Raw genomic sequence first — 17,737 nt, 5'->3', positions numbered from 1 at the left:
AGTGTAGAGAGATGTACTTACAGACGCCATCCAGCAGCTGGCTGTCCCCGTGGTCTATGACCACCTGTTTCTTCCATTCCCTGACGGGGCTGTGGTTTCGGGCCTCCAGGCTCCTTCCGGGACTTTGGCTTCTCGCTCCGGACCTCGAGTTCAAATCCCGGTGGTGGAAAGCTGAAAGGAAGCAGAAGGAAATTACTTACTTTACTACAAAAACACGCTTAAATGCAATATATTTCACTAAAGTGAGGATTCCATAATGATTTTTATATAAACACACATTTTTATTGCTAATTGCCAATAAGCCTGAATATAGTTTCTGAAATAATAACATTAATTTTGTTGCGTTACAAGAAGCAAATTTCGTGCTGATTTCTCACACAAACCTAATCTGTATATTTTTTTGGGATATGCATATGCAAGTCGGGCCTGTAGCGTTTCAGTAAGGCGAGAATGTAATTTGACAGTCTTATGTTCACTCGTTCATATTTTTACTTTTCATTTCTAGAAACTTCAAAATGAAATTTAGTCCGAAGGATATTTCTCAAGTTTTCATATTGACTGACCACGATGAGAATACCCCATGTTGGGGTTTGGCCCATGCGTGAGTTTCGTGAACGCCTGAGTTTAGTTTATGTTCGACCTGAAATACAGAGATTGCTTATTCTCCTTCTATGAACAACTCAACTTACTTTGATCGAATCTACACAATCATACTATACTCTATAAAGTAAAGACCTTAAAGAACCCGCCTATCTATATCTCAAGCAGATTCCCGTCCTTTCTGACCTCAACACCAGATCACACGTGGGATCTCAGCTGTTCATTTCTCTTCACAACTCGAATTTCTAGACAAAATCTTTCACGGTGTTCACTGTCCGTTTGTGGAACAACTGCACCTAGAGATCCGGAATGTGTCCCCGATTGTCTATTTTTAAGAGCCAAGTAAGGTATTTCCTATCAAGCAATATCCAATTACTTTATATCTAATATTCATACAAATTGAAGAAAAGGACACTGAAATCCGTCAACTATTTGTGATGGCACTCTAAACTGCAATATTTAATCGAATATTTCCGAAATGAGACGCACGTGTGTGTATCTTTGTCTAGGTTTAGATTTTTTGTGTGTACTTTTATTTTCCCATGTATGAAATTATTTTGTACTATCTTGTGTGGAATTTCCTTGTCGTTATGTTTTCATTCTGTATATACATATACTTATTCCAATGAAGATACTGTAGATGTAACATGTAACCATGGTTTAGTGGCAGAGAAGGCTCTCACAGCCTTCTCCATGGAAAATAAGGCGAAATAAGTAAATGGAATATAAAAAACAATCTGTCTGAAGTAAGATTCATGAAAAATGGCTACAAAATCAATGCTACTATGAGTAGTATAGTTTGATGGTTTCCACGTCATCTTTTGACGTGGGCGTGGCCAAATTTTCGGCCAATGAGTATGCTCCTTACAATTAGGCCACGACCACGTCAAAAGATGACGTAGAAACTATCAATGTATACTATGGTGTAGCTTTATTTTGCAGTCTGTAATATTAGTCAAGTGCGATTCACGAAACCGTTTACAGAGATCGACTGACGAACTACAACTAAACGTACAACGTGCCATTAATGGGCTCACCGAAGAGAAGGGTTATGGGGATCAGACCCACCTTGGTACATCTTGCTACACAGAAAATTACTTTTTTTCCACAAATTTATAATGGAAAATTTCATTCTTGTATTTATTTTAAAATAACAGGAATCGCTGTTTGGAACGGTACAGCAGCATTTATCAATTTTGTACCCTTTTGTAGTACTTTCAATTCATCCCTTACCAAAATTCTTGCTTGAGAATAGGAACCACACCATTTTATTTTCATGTTTTTCATTAGTTGGACCACCCTACCTCATAGAAAATTCCTGGGTGCGTCCATGTTGGCAACTTCTATCGAAGAACATAGACATTTTGCACTTTGGAGGGTCCAAGAATTGACTACAAATGTAGCTGTATTTGTACTGACTGCAGCTTGTAGCCCCTTTCGTGAACCGCAAATTGAAGGAAAAGCTACAAGATCAACTGCAAGCCTGGCGGGTTACGCTATGATCTCCCCACTGAGCTAACAGCTGCCACGCTCACCTCTAAATTACATCATCGAGCAATCTTCCATTGTTTCGAAGTGTACCGAAGCAGTTTCGCCACGGGGACATGGCGTTTTGGTACAATGCGAAAGAGAGACGGTCTTGGAGACGTCATTCGCTTCCCATGATGCCAAGCGCTTAATCGAATTGTGGCGCCACCTGTCAGGTGCAGCTCTCGTGTCCCAATTACGGAAACGTCGGTGACATCAAAGTTCCAATAGAAGCTGTAATGGAGTTGGTTTGTTACTTAAAAAAAATCTCTCATTTACAATTCCTTGAATTCAACTCCCAAGGCAGAGGATGATAACGCTTCGTTACCGGTTCACTGCACGAGGGGTGGTCGTAAAGTTCGCAGAATACTTGCGGGTCGGGGAAGCAAAAACAGAGTGGCTGCAAAAATATCAACTGACTTAAATTAACTTACCCACATGTATTTTGGAACTACAAGTGGGCATTATCCTTCTAACTAATACTAATTCTTTCCGGATTTCTGTTTTGCTTAATATTACATTGCACCACCGGAACGAAGTTACATATTATGATAAAAAAGTGCAGCTCACTCGACCCAGTCCAACAAATACCTACATTGATTTCTGTCTAAAAAATGTATTGTCTTTGCGATTTAATTTAACACATTTGCGAACTATTTAGTCACACTCGTAAATTAATTTGGCCTTAGCATGGGTGTTCTTTGTGAGTGTCCATCAACTTCATCACATCATCCTCATCGTTGCGATTAGCCAGAAGTGGCAGAAAAGCGACACTAAATAACAAATCAAATTAAATTTAAGAAATGCTCTATTTCTTTTCTTCCTATTATGACTGATCGCCAATATTAAAATGTAACAAATTGAACCGATGAATAGGACCCAGGACGGTAGTCGAACCCGAAACCTTAAATGGTGATCGTTTTCAATCGAAATTGCCCGAGGCAATTTTCCGAAAGAGGCATCTAGTGGCCAAGTGGCGAACTATATATACTTGTACGAAATTCGGCTGCTGTAGTCCTAATTTTTGCCGGGATTTGTGTGTTTCTTTTTTTTTAAAAAAATAACAATCTTTGACTGTGCAATTGACGTTTGAAAGAACCACCCTTTCTAGCCATGTCATAAAAGCATTTAGCATTACGTTAATACGGATCATAAAGGCTATCCTTGTTTATGCTACCCACAAATCACTTTCTCATTCTTTGTTTACATGTTTCCTTATGGAAAATTTAAATTTTTGCAATTCTGGCATATTTGCCAAACTGACATTACATAAATGTGTCTGTAATGAAACATTCATAAAGCACTGCGACATTCACGTTAGTTTTACAATTTTTTTATCCTAGAACCATGTATTCAACAAGCAGAAAAAAAAGGTCAATGTTAAATTTAACCATTTTTCAAGGTGTCCTTCGCCAAATTCCAAATCCCTCTTAACGAACAGAACTTGACCTTGAAAATTTTGTTAGTATTCAATAGTTCTGGCTATGTTGAATTCTGGATTGACGAGATTTAACTGTATTTTGGTGGTACGTAATTTCACGTCAGCTTCCCTACGATTTAATTCACTTGACTGCGAAACCACCGAATTCCTTTCTCCTTACCGAAGTGGAGTAAAAAGTTCCACACCTGACACTGACCTATATAGAAACATCAGGTGAATTGTCAGGAAATTATATCCGCCGAGCGCTGACGAGGAGAAATCACATTCTGGCGATCAAAGGAAACCCTGTTCCCATACTCCCTTTCGGCTGCGAGAAAGAAGGCAGACTTTCAGATCCCAAAACGCTAAGGAATTCCTGCTAAATGAGCCGCGCGGGACGTTCTTGAAAGTTACAAGCTTCCATCCTGCCACCTGTTGTTCGGAAACTGAATTAATCGCTGTCGTTCGTGGCTCCTGGTCAGATTTCCGTCGGGAGGGCGTGGTTGAAACCGAAGGGTACGTTGCGTGACACAAGAGCGGCAGAAAGAGTTTATCTTCGCACTTGCACGTGAAACACGCCTGCAAAAAGGCAGTTTTGAAACTATTTTCAGACTTCAAAGAACAGTGTATGCTTTAATTCCAGCTCTTTTCAAGCTTTTATTTCTGACAGGAGACCTAGCCAAGTGGAACAGGGATATCACTGTAAATTTTCTGTTATCGCGTTTACTTACTGTGTGTGTGTGTGTGTGATAGAGAAAGATAGGGGAGGGGGAGCAAGGACGTTTGCAGGATTTTCCCCAAAGGGGCCAAGGAATTATATCCCCACAACACTGATTCAGTTTAAGGTTATCGTGTTCCTGCAACAATATGTAATAGTATTACTTGCAATTATCAGGCCTTTTAATTGATTGATTGATTTGCTTTATTTTACTTCGCTTCTTGTGCCATTTTTGGCTAATTTGCGAAGATGGGGATGAGTGATGATATGATGAAATTGGTGAATGGACAGTCACAAACATCCATGCCCAAGCCGGGATTCGAACCCCCCTGGCGTCGTAGCGCGAACTGCTAACCACTCCGCCACGGGGGCCGGCAGTCTTTTTTAATTAACGCAATTTACAGGGACTGAAATGGAAGTATGGGTTAAAAGATAATTTTAGGCTGATATTCATTTTACGCCCGACAACCTCTCCGGGCGCCCATGAGAAGAGTGATGTGTGTGTACATACGTATATCACCATGGGCTTCCGGAGGGGGAAGCAAGAGGGGGCCGCGGCCCCCCCCCCTGAAAAATGAATTTCCACCTAAAAATTACAGACATAATTTAATTTCAGTCACAGTAATTTATGTTAATTAGTATAAGCGAGTTGAGGGGACATGATAATTTTTCAGACTGAAGCAGTGTTTTGTGAGGGATCATCACTATAATGTGGAAAAATATGCCTCCTTTGCCCCCCCTGGAAAAAAATACTGCGTACATCCATGTACAAGCTCCTATATCACACATACCCAACTTTATTTTTTAACGCAAGTTCGCTACAGTTTAAACCAGTGCTCCAATTGGAACTTCCAAGCTGTGGAGGTGCTTGGCTGAATTTTGGAACAGGTGGGGGGATTCTTGTATCAACATGGAGACAAATGCAGTAAGTCGGGGGGGGGGGGTTATGAACATTATACTAGCTGGGGGAAGTTTAAAGAAGTTTTTCTTAACTGGGCTGATAGAACGTCCCCCCACCCTTCACTTCGAGCACTGGTTGGAGCTAATGTAGGACAATTAGACTCTGATAATCCCAAAAATAAATATGTATCCCGTTCATGGAAAAACAATGTAAACATTTTGAACAAAGTATGCTTATAATTACCGAGACTTAACCAATCATATCACACACACGTTGGACACAAGATACACGCTTCAATGATTGTGTGCGTGAGTGATCTCCTCACGCATCATCAAAGTTTGCGGGTTTCAGGTCCCAGCCTAGGCAGGAGTATTCCTTTGCGGGTGTTCTTTCGACAATTTCATTCATCACTCGGAGGCGACTTTCAAAGCAAAAAAATCCAATAAAGCTAACCGACGACAGTTAAAAGAAGCCAAGCGGCCCCCTCCCCCAGAGGGAAATCCGTAATCCGCCACTGAATCGAAGACAGTGACTGTCGCAAGAAAGAAAAGTGTTATTTTTATTTTAAACTGTGAATCTTTGTACACTTTCACAATAATCCAATCTGTTACGCACAAATTAAAAGACAGCAAGGAAGAAACTATGTCATATATTTACTTCAACAAACAAAATGTTTTCACATTAATGACGTAAACGCTGGAGCAATGAAAAATTTATCCGCTTGAACATATGGACTTGCGAGCGTTTTGTACCTGTAGTGACACACCTAATCATGCACGCACAATCAGTATGTCATGTTAATCCTCTTCCAGCCCACTACATATGTTAGTGACAGGTGGGACAATAATGGCGACAGATAACAAAAGGCACTCGACAACGTTGCTTTGGTTACAGCTATCTGACTGTCTTCCTTTGTCGATGTGGCTAGATTATCAACGAGGCTTTCACCCGTTCATAGCCACAAATGCTCTGAACTGTAGTGAGTTGAAGGTTCATCCACACAAGGCACTCCTTGCTTCAAATCTCTGACATGACAACTTTACGCAAGACTTTATTAACGGCATGGATCAGTGTTGCCACAGTATGAGGGCACAATTTCCCTTCCCAAGGGGCAAAATTTCCCTTTTTGGACCAATTTTTCCATTCACCTAAGCAAATCATACAATAATAATAAATATTAGTAGTGGTAGTAGCAGTAGCTGTAATTATTATTATTAGTGGTGGTGGAAGCAGCATTTCCGTTAGTCCATGTCCGTGTGAATACAAAATGTTAAATTTTTCACATATATGTCACTTTTATCGCTTCCTGACCAGATGTCCCAGGTTTGGATCTTGGTCAGGAATCCATTTAATCGTTAATCCTCATCGTTACTATTATCCGAAGGTGCAGAAAAGCCACGTACTTAACAGAAATATAAATCGATTCAGGCTATATTCAAGAGAGCAGAAAAAAACAGAAAATGTGAATATGGAACTGAAACTTAACATTAAATACTGTAATAATTTAGTCAGATGTCTTAAAATTTTCCTGAAATTGTGGTATTTTTCATCGAAATTCCCTTTTCCCTTTTGGCAAAATATTGGTCCGAATTTCCCTGCAAAAGAGAAAATATTGGCAAAATATTGGTCCGAATTTCCCTTCATGTGGCAACACTGGTATGGATTCAACAAATAGCCCAAACTGCACGTCGATTTCCATTAGGGAAACCCTTGGAAACACAAGGAAACAGATGCACTGCAGACAATTGATTTGTAACTAAACGTCGATTGGAGCCAAGACAGCTGCGTTACGGTTATGTTGCCACTGCGTTTAGACCGTGTCGCATTGTCTGAAACCATCAGAGAGTATCCTATATTTGTTTAGACATAGGCGCCGCTTGGGCTACACATGGTTTCTAGATGTTTGGTTATTTCCGTAGTGAATGATGATCATGGTTATAGGGGATGCTGAGAGAACAGAATGTTACAATCTTTTCTCGTCTCGTGAAGAAGGAGACCCGTCTTGTTCTCGGCATCATAATGAAGAGAAAGCACAGACCTCGAACTTGCATGCTAAAGTTTCGACCTGCACCCGGAACTTGGAGGGCAAAGTCCCGACCTGCACCCAGAACCGGGAGGGCAAAGTCCCGACCTGGACTGGTCTTGAAATAATTACACACACACACACACACACACACCCACACACACACACACACACACACACACACACACACACACACACACACACACACGTTCTCGGCGAGGCCAGGAAGGAAATCATTGAGAACCATGAAAACTTTCCCGCTATTCCACATATTCACTCCGACGTTCAACACAATTGGCGCATTGTGGCTCAAGTTTCTCTAACCCTTCCAAATAAATTATTTTGTTTGGTCCCTGTGGCTGCCGTCATCTGAATCCCTGCTAAATTTTCGTACTACCTGAAACAAGATCTGGTGAGTAGAGTGGATGGTCTATGAACTGAAACCCTAAACCCTTCAAAATAGCATTGGGGGGGGGGGGAGCATTGTCCTGCAAAAGCAGAATACTTTCCACATCCCGTCAGAATTCCTTCAATGAAAAAAATGTTACGATCCTGCGAACTGAAACATTACCCTATGAAACAACTCTATAAAGCAACAATAACAACATTACATATATATTTTGGTAAGGGGAGTCTGGACGAGAAGTTTTCAGTGACCTCATATATGTATATGTGTGTGTGTTTGTGTGTAGGAGCGCGCGCGCATAACATTTATTCAAATAAAGTAAAAACAGTTGCTTTTGCAAGTTGTACAATATCTATAATTTTTATTATAGTGTAAGTTTCCATTAAAATTTATGTTATTGATGTAGTAAAATCTCGAACGAGACGAGACACTGACAGACAGCAAGTCTCGATCTTCAGATCTCTGTTATTTACAGAGAGGCTGTGTGTCTTTATTGTAAAACATATTCAGTGTGTTTTATTAAGGATCATGATGGAGGCCCACAGTGGTTCGGATCCAGTCCCAATTAGCCTTACTGTGCAGAAAGTGGATTTAAAACAAACTTAATCAATTCATTAAGAATCATCACCATATTGCATGTATTATATTGTAGACTGGGTATTTTCCTTTCAGATGAAAATGAATATCGAGATTTGAATTTGCAACTCGAGAGGATAACACGACAAATCTGCGATAATCGCGGTAGTCTCTGCTATGTAGTTCGTCAACAGATTCTTGCATAAATTTCCGCACATAAATTTTCAGCGTCCAGTATATCCGCCACGGTGATGAAGGAAAAGAAGTGCAGATCCTAGGCAGAAACTTGATCCGTACTCGACGGCCTGTGTAAATTATTAACTGCCGACAAATTAACGACCAAACAGTTACGTTCACCCTCCCCCTTTCCTTCTCATCTCGTCACGAGTGCTGCCATCTCTTGGGAATTATCTCGAGCTCCTCGTCGCATCCGCCTTGGCAATGTGGAACGAGAGCGCTGAAAGATGAGCGAGAGAGAAAGAGTGTTCCTTGATGAGAAGCGACACCGCGCATGCGCACGACACGGCCACCCCTCGATGCTCCTGCTCCATTGAAAATCGATCGAGAAAACAGGGAACCCCGCGGTATGTGAGCGGGTCGGTGTACGTAACGAACTGATACAGCATGAGGCTCCAAAGACCCGGAGATGAGAATATATGTTCTCTCACCTGCAGCATCCGACAGGACCAGTTTTTCTTACTCCATCCAGCGCTCACTCCGAGGTGGAGCCGTGTACTGCAACGCCGAGGCGTTATTTTATGAGTTCTGGAAATGCCAAGGGGGGCAAAACCGAGCAGAGAATCGCGATACAAAAACAAGTCCCCATTTCCATAGCGGGCTTCCCTCCATCCCCTCAGGAGCAAGAAATCAGTTCCGGTGACCTAGAATTTGCGAGCGTGCTTGTCGGTGAAGTTGCGCTGCGAAATCAAAGTGCGATTTTGATCCACAGAGGCTTCGCGGCGTAGACCTTGCAATGAAGGTCGAGAAAACCGATTGAAAAGCAGCATGTAGGCAAATGGTGAAAATTATGATGGACAAAATATTACAAAACGTTCCGATTTAGTTGATACAACTGAAATTTCAACATTCAGCCGCGAAATTTAGTTTTCACGCTAGCACCACACTCATGAACGCAGATGATAAATCAATTTCGTATTCTGAAAATATATCACTTTGGAACGTCAGCGCATTGAAGCTCGGCTGGACCTATGGCCGACGCCAGGGCAACTTTTATTTTTTGAAATTTCATATCCTTGCGAAAACTCATTATGATATTCCAAAATCTGAAAGATTACATCTGCTTGGAAATTCCGTCTAGAACATTCACGTGAATTACGCAGCCACGAAACTACTGAGAATATCTTTTGATTGATGCACTGAGTTGGTGTTTTAAGTCCACTTTATGCACAGTAAGGCTAATCGGGACTGGACCTACAGTTTACAGTGGGATCCGAACCACTATGTGCCTCCACCGGGCATCGAACCCGGAACCCCTTGATTACAACGCTATTGAGAATATCTAGACGGAATTCTAAACAGATGTAATTTTTCAGATTTTAGAATATCGTAACGAGTTTACGCAAGGATATGATATTTGGGAAAATAATAATAATAATAAATAAAATAAGCTGCCCTGGCGTCGGTCAATGGTCCAGCCGCGTCTCAATGCAAAAACTTTAATATTCTAGATCATTGCAAGTGACTTTCTCGAAAAGTCTAGAGTATTCGTGAAAATTTGAGAAACTTTAATAACTGTAATAGTTCGCTGTTAAACTATATATAGCCTATTTCGTCTCGTTAATCGGTCTGTTTAGATTAATCGCGCCAGTCTTCACCTGGTCTCTGGTAATGAGTCCGAAAGAATTAGCAATCCCGGTCTAGAAAGGAATGAGACTCGATGGAATGATCAGATATCACTGTACGACAATTTGTACTTTTCCAACTGCCCATTTAATTCATTGTTTTTCTCCAGCCAATCGTTTGACCCGAACAATTTTGTGTCGACCTATAGAAAAGCGATTTCAGTTCATCTCTTCTATCCCGGAGGTATCCTAAGTGGCCACACAAGCATTACTAAAAAAAATACTTCATTTGTTTCATTTTAGGTCGATATTTTATCACTTTTGGCTAATCGCGGCGATGATGATGATTATATGAAATAGATGAAAGTGATTATGACTAACAAACATGGATAAAACCTCCCCTCACCCACAGAGCATTACACTCACGAAGGGCTGGATTTGATTTGATTGGTTTGATTTGGTGTTTTAAGTCCACTTTATGCACAGTAAGGTTAATCGGGACTGGACCTACAGTTTAAAGTGGGATCCGAACCACTATGTGCCTCCACCGGGTATCGAACCCGGGACCCCTTGATTACAAAGCGACAAAGCCACTGAGCCATCTGGGAGGCCCAACGAAGGGCTAGAACCTTCTTGGCTTACAACAATAGTTTCATGGTTGTTCTGCATGCAAAACAGGTTGGCAAATTCATACAAGCACACACGTTAGGTAAGAAATGTGTCAATAATAATGAAATCAACCATTCAGACCTACGTAGTAAATTGAACCTGTGCAATAAACAGAATGAAATTTTCGATATATAGGGAACCGCCAGAAGGAGCGAATTATATTCATGCAAAATCAGAACATCATATCAGTACATGGTTGGGTGCATTAGAAACGTTTTCGTCAATATGCATTGATGACGCAGAAAAAGAATAGACGTGAAGAATAATGAATATGACAAAACAATCGATTCAAGAGAATAAATGGAAGGAGGATACGAGAAAAACAAAGGAGTAGAGAAGGAAAAGCAGGAGAAGAAAATCAATATTAAAGGTAAAGTGGAAGAATGAAGAAAGTAACGTTTATGAAAATTTCATACATTATACAGGAAAAGGAATAGCAGAAAAGAATAAATTCTGGAGAAATATACAATAACAGTAATAATTTTATAATAATTATTGTTTAATATTATTGTTATTGCGTAGTTAATTTTGTATTAACAACATGACGCATCTCTAAAATTTCAAATTTCCTGGGGATACCCACGCATAATACCAGACCATAAGACGTTAATGAAAAAGAATATATTGAAGAGAAAGGAAAAACTGTAAAATAAGAGAGAGAATATTTCAATAGCATCAAAGAAGAAAGTCGGACATTTTGGTGCCGGACATCTTGGTGCTAGATATTTTTCTATCAGTTTTCTCATTTGCATACCTCTGCCCCCTGATTCACTTTCAGTGACTGTATATGCTGAATGTGTCTTAGAGATGGGAAGAAACTAATTCATGATGGTGGCAGATACACTTAAGATGCCACATCAGTTTCAGCAGACTTAAAAAATCGTGTTGACAGCTTTGTTGCGTTTTGCTGGCAATGGTCTTTCACTGTACAGTAATCCGGCGTTTAATCTACAAATATCTGATAAAAAGAGTATATTAGTATACAAATTTCATTTACATTGTGGGCCAGAGGTGAAGGGCTTTCAGAAGAGAGAGGTGTAAGACATCAAATGTTAAGCACCAAAATTACCTAATTTATACAATGGGTATATATGGTAGGAGATATAACGTTTATGAAGAAATAAGCGGATATTGATTATAAATGGACAAAATATACGAACCAAGTGGATAAAAATAATTAAAAAGTAAATGAAGAATACGTATATTCCCAGCGCCCCTGACACTTGTAGTCCATATATGACGGTATGAGACACGAAACAGATGAGAACGAAGAGAAAAGCAATTAGATGCGACAGTGTTAGATGTTTTGACAATTTACAAGAGTTCTATTGTTGTCTTCACGATAAGGGCCTACGTTTTATTTAAATGCATCAAAATTGTATCTACTGTAAAAGATGAACATTTGTAGCAGAGAGACTTGAGAGAAAAAAGAGCCTGCGCAGGAGTTGCCATCGGAATCAACCAATAGGAAAGAAGCGATTTGTCACGTGCATTTGTTTACAACTTCTTCCTTCTTAAAGTGGACGGACTGCTGAATCTAGTAAAACTTTCCTCAAGTGACTGAAATCTAACGAGCACGCCGGACGTTTACTGCTTCCATCAACAAGTGCTCTGGCTCACGCACGCAACGTTTTGAAGGCTTGCTCTATTTGGCCCCCAGTAGAAATAACTCTCCCCTCCCCGAGAACCCATCTGATAAATCTCCCCTCTCCACTCCGCTGAAATGGATTTCCATTACGAACGCTGACACGCGTCCAGCCATTTTCTTTTACGGAACTGGATTGAAACTTTCTTTTTTATTTGAAAGAAGACCTTTTTTTTTGCAGCTGCGGTTGGAGCAGCTTTCTTAACCCCCAGCTTCGATTTCAGAGTGTTCCTTGGCACCGATCCAAGTCGGGACGGTCCAGAAGAAATGTTCATGTAAGCGTTCAGGCATCCGGACATCTCTGTGAACTAAAGAGTGATCGTTCCTCAACATCTAAACAATGGTCCACGGGAAACTCTAATGTCCATCCCAAGCACTACTGTTCACTGATCGTATCCTACAGCTTGGAAGTTGCAGTTTTCTTTCTCGTTTGCACAGTCAAGCTATTTACTGGAATTCTCAATGCACGACCGATATAGTAGCAGATGCATGCACTACCTTTACTTGCGTGCAGTTGGATTTTCGGTGGTGTTAAAGGGGCGTGAAAGAGAGGAAGGCTAAAAAATAACAGAGGGGGACAAGGTAAAATAGGGAGAGAGATGTGACGAAGAGAAAATTGAGACACACGGAGAGAGAAACATACGTAGAGAGAATTAGTGGGGACGGAGAGAACTTGTGCATGTAGGGGGTGTGAGAGAAAGAGAAAAGTGAGAGAAAGAATGACAGTGAGATGGTCGGAGAGAAGGGGGAGGGAGAGAGGGAAACAGACAAGTGAGTGAAAGACAGAGAGAAAGAAAGGAGAAAGAGAGAGAGGGAAAGACAAGAGAGAGACAGAAAAGAGACAGAAGGACAGTCTGACAGAGAAAGAGAATGAATACCGTAATTAGGCTCGCAGAAAAATGGATGAGATGGAAATGAGGATGAAGGAAAGTGAGTCTGAGTTGATGTTTTAAGTCCATTTTATGCACAGTAAGGCTAATCGGGACTGGACCTACAGTTTAAAGTAGGATCCGAACCACTATGAACCACCACCGGGTATCGAACCCGGGACCCCTTGATTACAAGGCAACGACGATACCACTGCGCCACCGGAGAGGCCCAGGAAGGAAAGTGGGAGGGAGAAACAGAACAAAGAGTAAAGTGAGACAGAGAGACGCTCTTTTATATTTCCCAGTCAATACACCTTCGCCATGTGATCAAGAGTTACGGGGTTCAATAACTGATGGAGACTTGGATCACACTTCAAGCTGTAGGTCCAGTCAGGATTAGTCTTTCTGTGCATGAAGTGGACAAAATCATATTTCTAAAACAAAGCATTTGTGTAGAAAAGAATGCATTCCCACCTGTGCACTATGCAACCCAACTGAGAACAGTGATGGTTGGGTTGCCTGACAAAAAGGATTAACAGTACAACGATAACATCGTTCCACAATGACAAGAAAATTCCGAAAGATCAATGTTAAGAAGGCACTTGGAAAGCTTTAGATGTTACAATAACCTTGTCGTTACATTATGACCATTTGTATGAACCTCACAATTTAGGAGCAATGTACTCAACAGAATGAGCAGAAAACAAATGTACAAATTTGCCGATTCTCGTATTTCGGATCAATAATACGGAATTTCTAGAGAAGAGAAGACTGAGCCTTTTTCACTATGGACACTTATTGATAATTATTTAGCTTGTACTCTCGTGTTCTGTCAATGAAAGAGTTATATTTCAGTGGTTCGAATATCAATTTAAACTGTCAATCCAGTACGTAGCTAAGATTTGTACTGAAGGTTAGGTTACAGGATTGGAACGAAACATCAATGTTTCGAGTTTGAGACAGTCTGCGACAATTTTCACTCGGCATTTTTTAAAACTTTATCATCGACACGTGCCACATTATTTTTTAAATTATAAATAATATAATAATAAATTCCTACGTATTAGTAATAATAATATGTTGAGAAAATTCCAATTATTATTACTAGGGGGTTCTCGCTAGTGTAGTGTGGACTTGAAATGCAGAGGTTCACTGTTCGGTTCCCGGCAGACCTCTGCACAGTGTTTTGTATCCTACCTCAAACTCCACGTCCATTCCACATCAGCCTATGTGAGCGTATAGTGGACCTAAAACAAACTTCATCAGAAATATTATTTTGTTCTTGTTTTATATGATCCTTCTTGCCGCCTGTTCAAGCAGCTCCGGCGCCCACCCAGCGTCGTATAAAGTGGGTACCTGGAGGAAACTCTGAGGGGTAAAGGCGGCCAGGGACGTGGTGCTGATCACATCACCCCCAGCTTCGGCCGAGGCAAAGAAAGTGGGGGCCACTAACTCCACGCCTTCATGGTGTGGTGCAAAGCACAGGGGAGCACTTTACCTTTATGATCCTTTTTGACAGCGTTTGTCGATGGCTGAACGAAAATATTGTCCCACTCATGGTTTAGTAATATTGTAGGTTCAAGTTGCCTGGACCTAAATGTAGAAAAGTGACTTTAAATTAACAACTTTTCTAACGATGGAAGCGGCCCCGGCGCCCACCCAGCGTCGAATAACATGGGTACCTGGGGGAAACCCTGGGGGGTAAAGGCGGTCAGGGGCGTGATGCTGTACAGATCACCTCCACTCACGACCGGATCAAGAAAGTGTGGGGTGTTACCCCAACACCCCTATACGCCTTCATGGCGTGGTGCTATGCACAGGGGAGCACTTTTTTTTTACTTTCTTTTTGACATGCAAATATTTTTCATCCAAGCAATATTGGCCATGACACAGAAATTTCGAAGAAAATATCTTCGTACGATTCAGAAAATGTGGAATCCCTATGTGTCCATTTTCCCAGGTTAAACGTCCAATGGTAGCATTTTTATCACCAGCTGTGGTAATCTATTTAGTTGTCGCGAAAGTTCGCTTTAAATTCCTCACTCTCATGCTCAGATAGGCTAATCGGGACTGTGTGTGCAATGTGCTTCCTCCAGAAATCGAACCTGGGACCCCTTGATTTCAAGGCGACACGTACCGTTATCCTATACGCAAGTACGTGATCATAAACGTGTGATATTTGTAAGAATATGGTTTACGAAATGGCATATTTGGTTTGTGATGAATAAGTTCCCTTCTCGATTCACGGAATATCTGCATTGGTGGATTCCTACGCGTTCTGCCGTGAAGCGTCATCACGCGCGATTCATTCCGGGAATAACAAAACAGCGCCCGTCTCCGCATACGCAGAATTCTCCACGTTCCTCTCGCAAAACGATGCCCTAATCCCACGCTTCAGGTCTCCACTAATAAGCATCCTCAAGCTGGCGTAACGAAGATTTCGAGTCAGTATTTAGAAGCAACTTCAGTAATTACATTTCAATAGTTAACCACATTTTCAGAAACATGTTCAGTAAATTCGAGGCGCAGGGATTGTTCAAGGCCGTAGACTGCTGCATGTTAGGATATACGTTGTTACGTGTGGTTGTCATCAGAACCGGTCGGCCAATCACGTTTAACTACACAGGTATTAATATGAAAAACTAAATATGCTGACCAAGGCAGTAATTTATTTTATTATAAAACATGAACTAAACGTAAGGTTTCAACCTTCTAGCAAGGTCTTCTTCAGACTCTGCACCAAGTACAAATGTAACAAGGTACAAAACAGGACGATATATATACACAAACATTACTCCCCACCAGACTATTAGAAAGTTGTTCTGGAATATTCTAGCAGGTGACTTTCCCTTGTCATTTGTACTTTCACCTAAAAGGCTAAACATATTTACTTCCATCTAGAATGTGATTGTACTCTTTATCTCACGCTCTTTTTCCTTCATTATTCTTCCTTCTTCTCTCCTCTTTCTCTCTTGTCCTTTCCATTCTTTCTAACACCTTCTTCCATTCTTTGTTCATCTTCAGTCCCCCATTCCAGTTCATTGCGTCTTCTTCGCCTTTCTTCTCTATTTCCTTGGCCTCTTTCCATTTTCTCACTAGCAATCTCTTCTCCTTTCTTATCTGCTTAGCCTCATCCCACTCTATGTCATGTCCTGTTTCTCTCGTGTGTTTAAATATTGCATTTCTCTCTCTCTCTTAAGTCGTACATCATCCCTATGTTGTTTCAACCTGTCTTTCAGCCTCTTTTTCATTTCTCCTATGTACACACACACTGACAATTTACATTTCACTTCGTAGATAATCCCTTCCTCTTCTCTGTTTTCCTTTTTCTTGTTTGCATTCTTCGCTATTCTAAAGATGCTTCTTCCTCCCTTCCTGTAAGTTTTAATGCCCGCTTTCCTAAGCACTTTGCATATCTTTTCTGTGGTCTTCCCCCTTCTCATAACCATTCTTTTCCCGCTGTTTCCATAGGCTAATAATAAAATAAATTACTGCCTTGGTCAGCATATTGAGTTTTTCATATCATGGAAACAAGGCTTAATGATGTTATAAGGTATTAATAAATTTAATATTTTCACTTACTTAATGCCATGGGCAGAAAGAACAAACTAATTCAGACAACGCCCCTTTCTCTCAGGAGGCACTTTTTTTTGCTTGCAAATACAGTATGCGCCAAAATATACAGTACTGAAATGAAAAGATGAAGAAAAGTATAAGACATGTTACAATATAGTGACTGGTCTATATGCAACCCAAATAACAATCGTGCCTTTTGGGTTGCATAACTGTCAGGAAACCTAAGGTTAGGTTAGGGCATGTGGAGTGGACGATTGTCATTTGGGTTGCATACAGACCAGTCACCTTTGTCAAACTCGGCCCACCTTAACGACCGCTTCCGTATGAGCGGAAATAATGCTCAACTATGAATACTTTTTCCTCCGTCGAGAGACCCATTTCCAACAACAACTGCGCACAACACAACTTCCTTTTCACTACTGGAAACACGTGGAGCTGGAGCTATGCCCCGTCGACAAACGCAACCACGTGTTCGAGATGCGCGAGTTTCAGTACTGTATATTTTGGCGCATACCGCATGATCTAAGAAAGCCACGAACGCAACTAAGATAAAACTACACATTTTGAAATATGACCTTAAAATATTTAATTTCTTAATTAATACAAAATTGGTTTAAAAGTAATTCATTCTTGCACCTGAGTTACCTTTTAAAAGCTCAACTGATAACAGCATGAATAACTATACAATTCTAAGCCCCACGACAGGTTAGGTTTGCAGCAATTTTTCGCATATATAAACCCCAATCGTGCGCTCAGATTCATGATTCAGTATTGAATGTGCAAATTATAATGTTCTCAAACTTTCCTTCCCCTTCCTGGCTCCTTGTCATGCCATGTTGGGAGATTACTACAATTTTTAATTAACGGTTTCAGCTTTCTTAGAACCACGGACTTTTATACTGTCTCGTGAGAAAGTTTTGTAGTGTCTCATCTTTTTCTTAAAGTGTTCTGTGCAGGTCCTTTTACATCCTTGCACTTTTAACTTTATCACGGGTCTTTTCTCGT

The 17,737-nt window shown here is 40.7% G+C and overlaps 1 protein-coding gene across 1 annotated transcript in view; it reads right to left on the bottom strand.

Moving 5' to 3' along the window:
- The window catches only part of LOC145998377 (sodium-dependent proline transporter-like), a 137,466-nt gene that overhangs the window by 65,051 nt on the left and 54,678 nt on the right, over nucleotides 1-17,737 (bottom strand). Inside the window, exon 2 of the mRNA XM_083134783.1 lies at nucleotides 22-171. Within this exon, the coding sequence (XP_082990909.1) occupies nucleotides 22-171 (150 nt within the window). The remainder of the gene's footprint in view (nucleotides 1-21; nucleotides 172-17,737) is intronic.

The sequence above is a fragment of the Lepisma saccharinum genome, chromosome 14, assembly GCF_977018435.1.
Source record: "Lepisma saccharinum chromosome 14, izLepSacc3.1, whole genome shotgun sequence".
Lineage (NCBI taxonomy): Eukaryota > Metazoa > Arthropoda > Insecta > Zygentoma > Lepismatidae > Lepisma > Lepisma saccharinum.
Note: the sequence above shows the minus strand (reverse complement) of the source record. Positions and strands in the feature narration are given on the sequence as shown.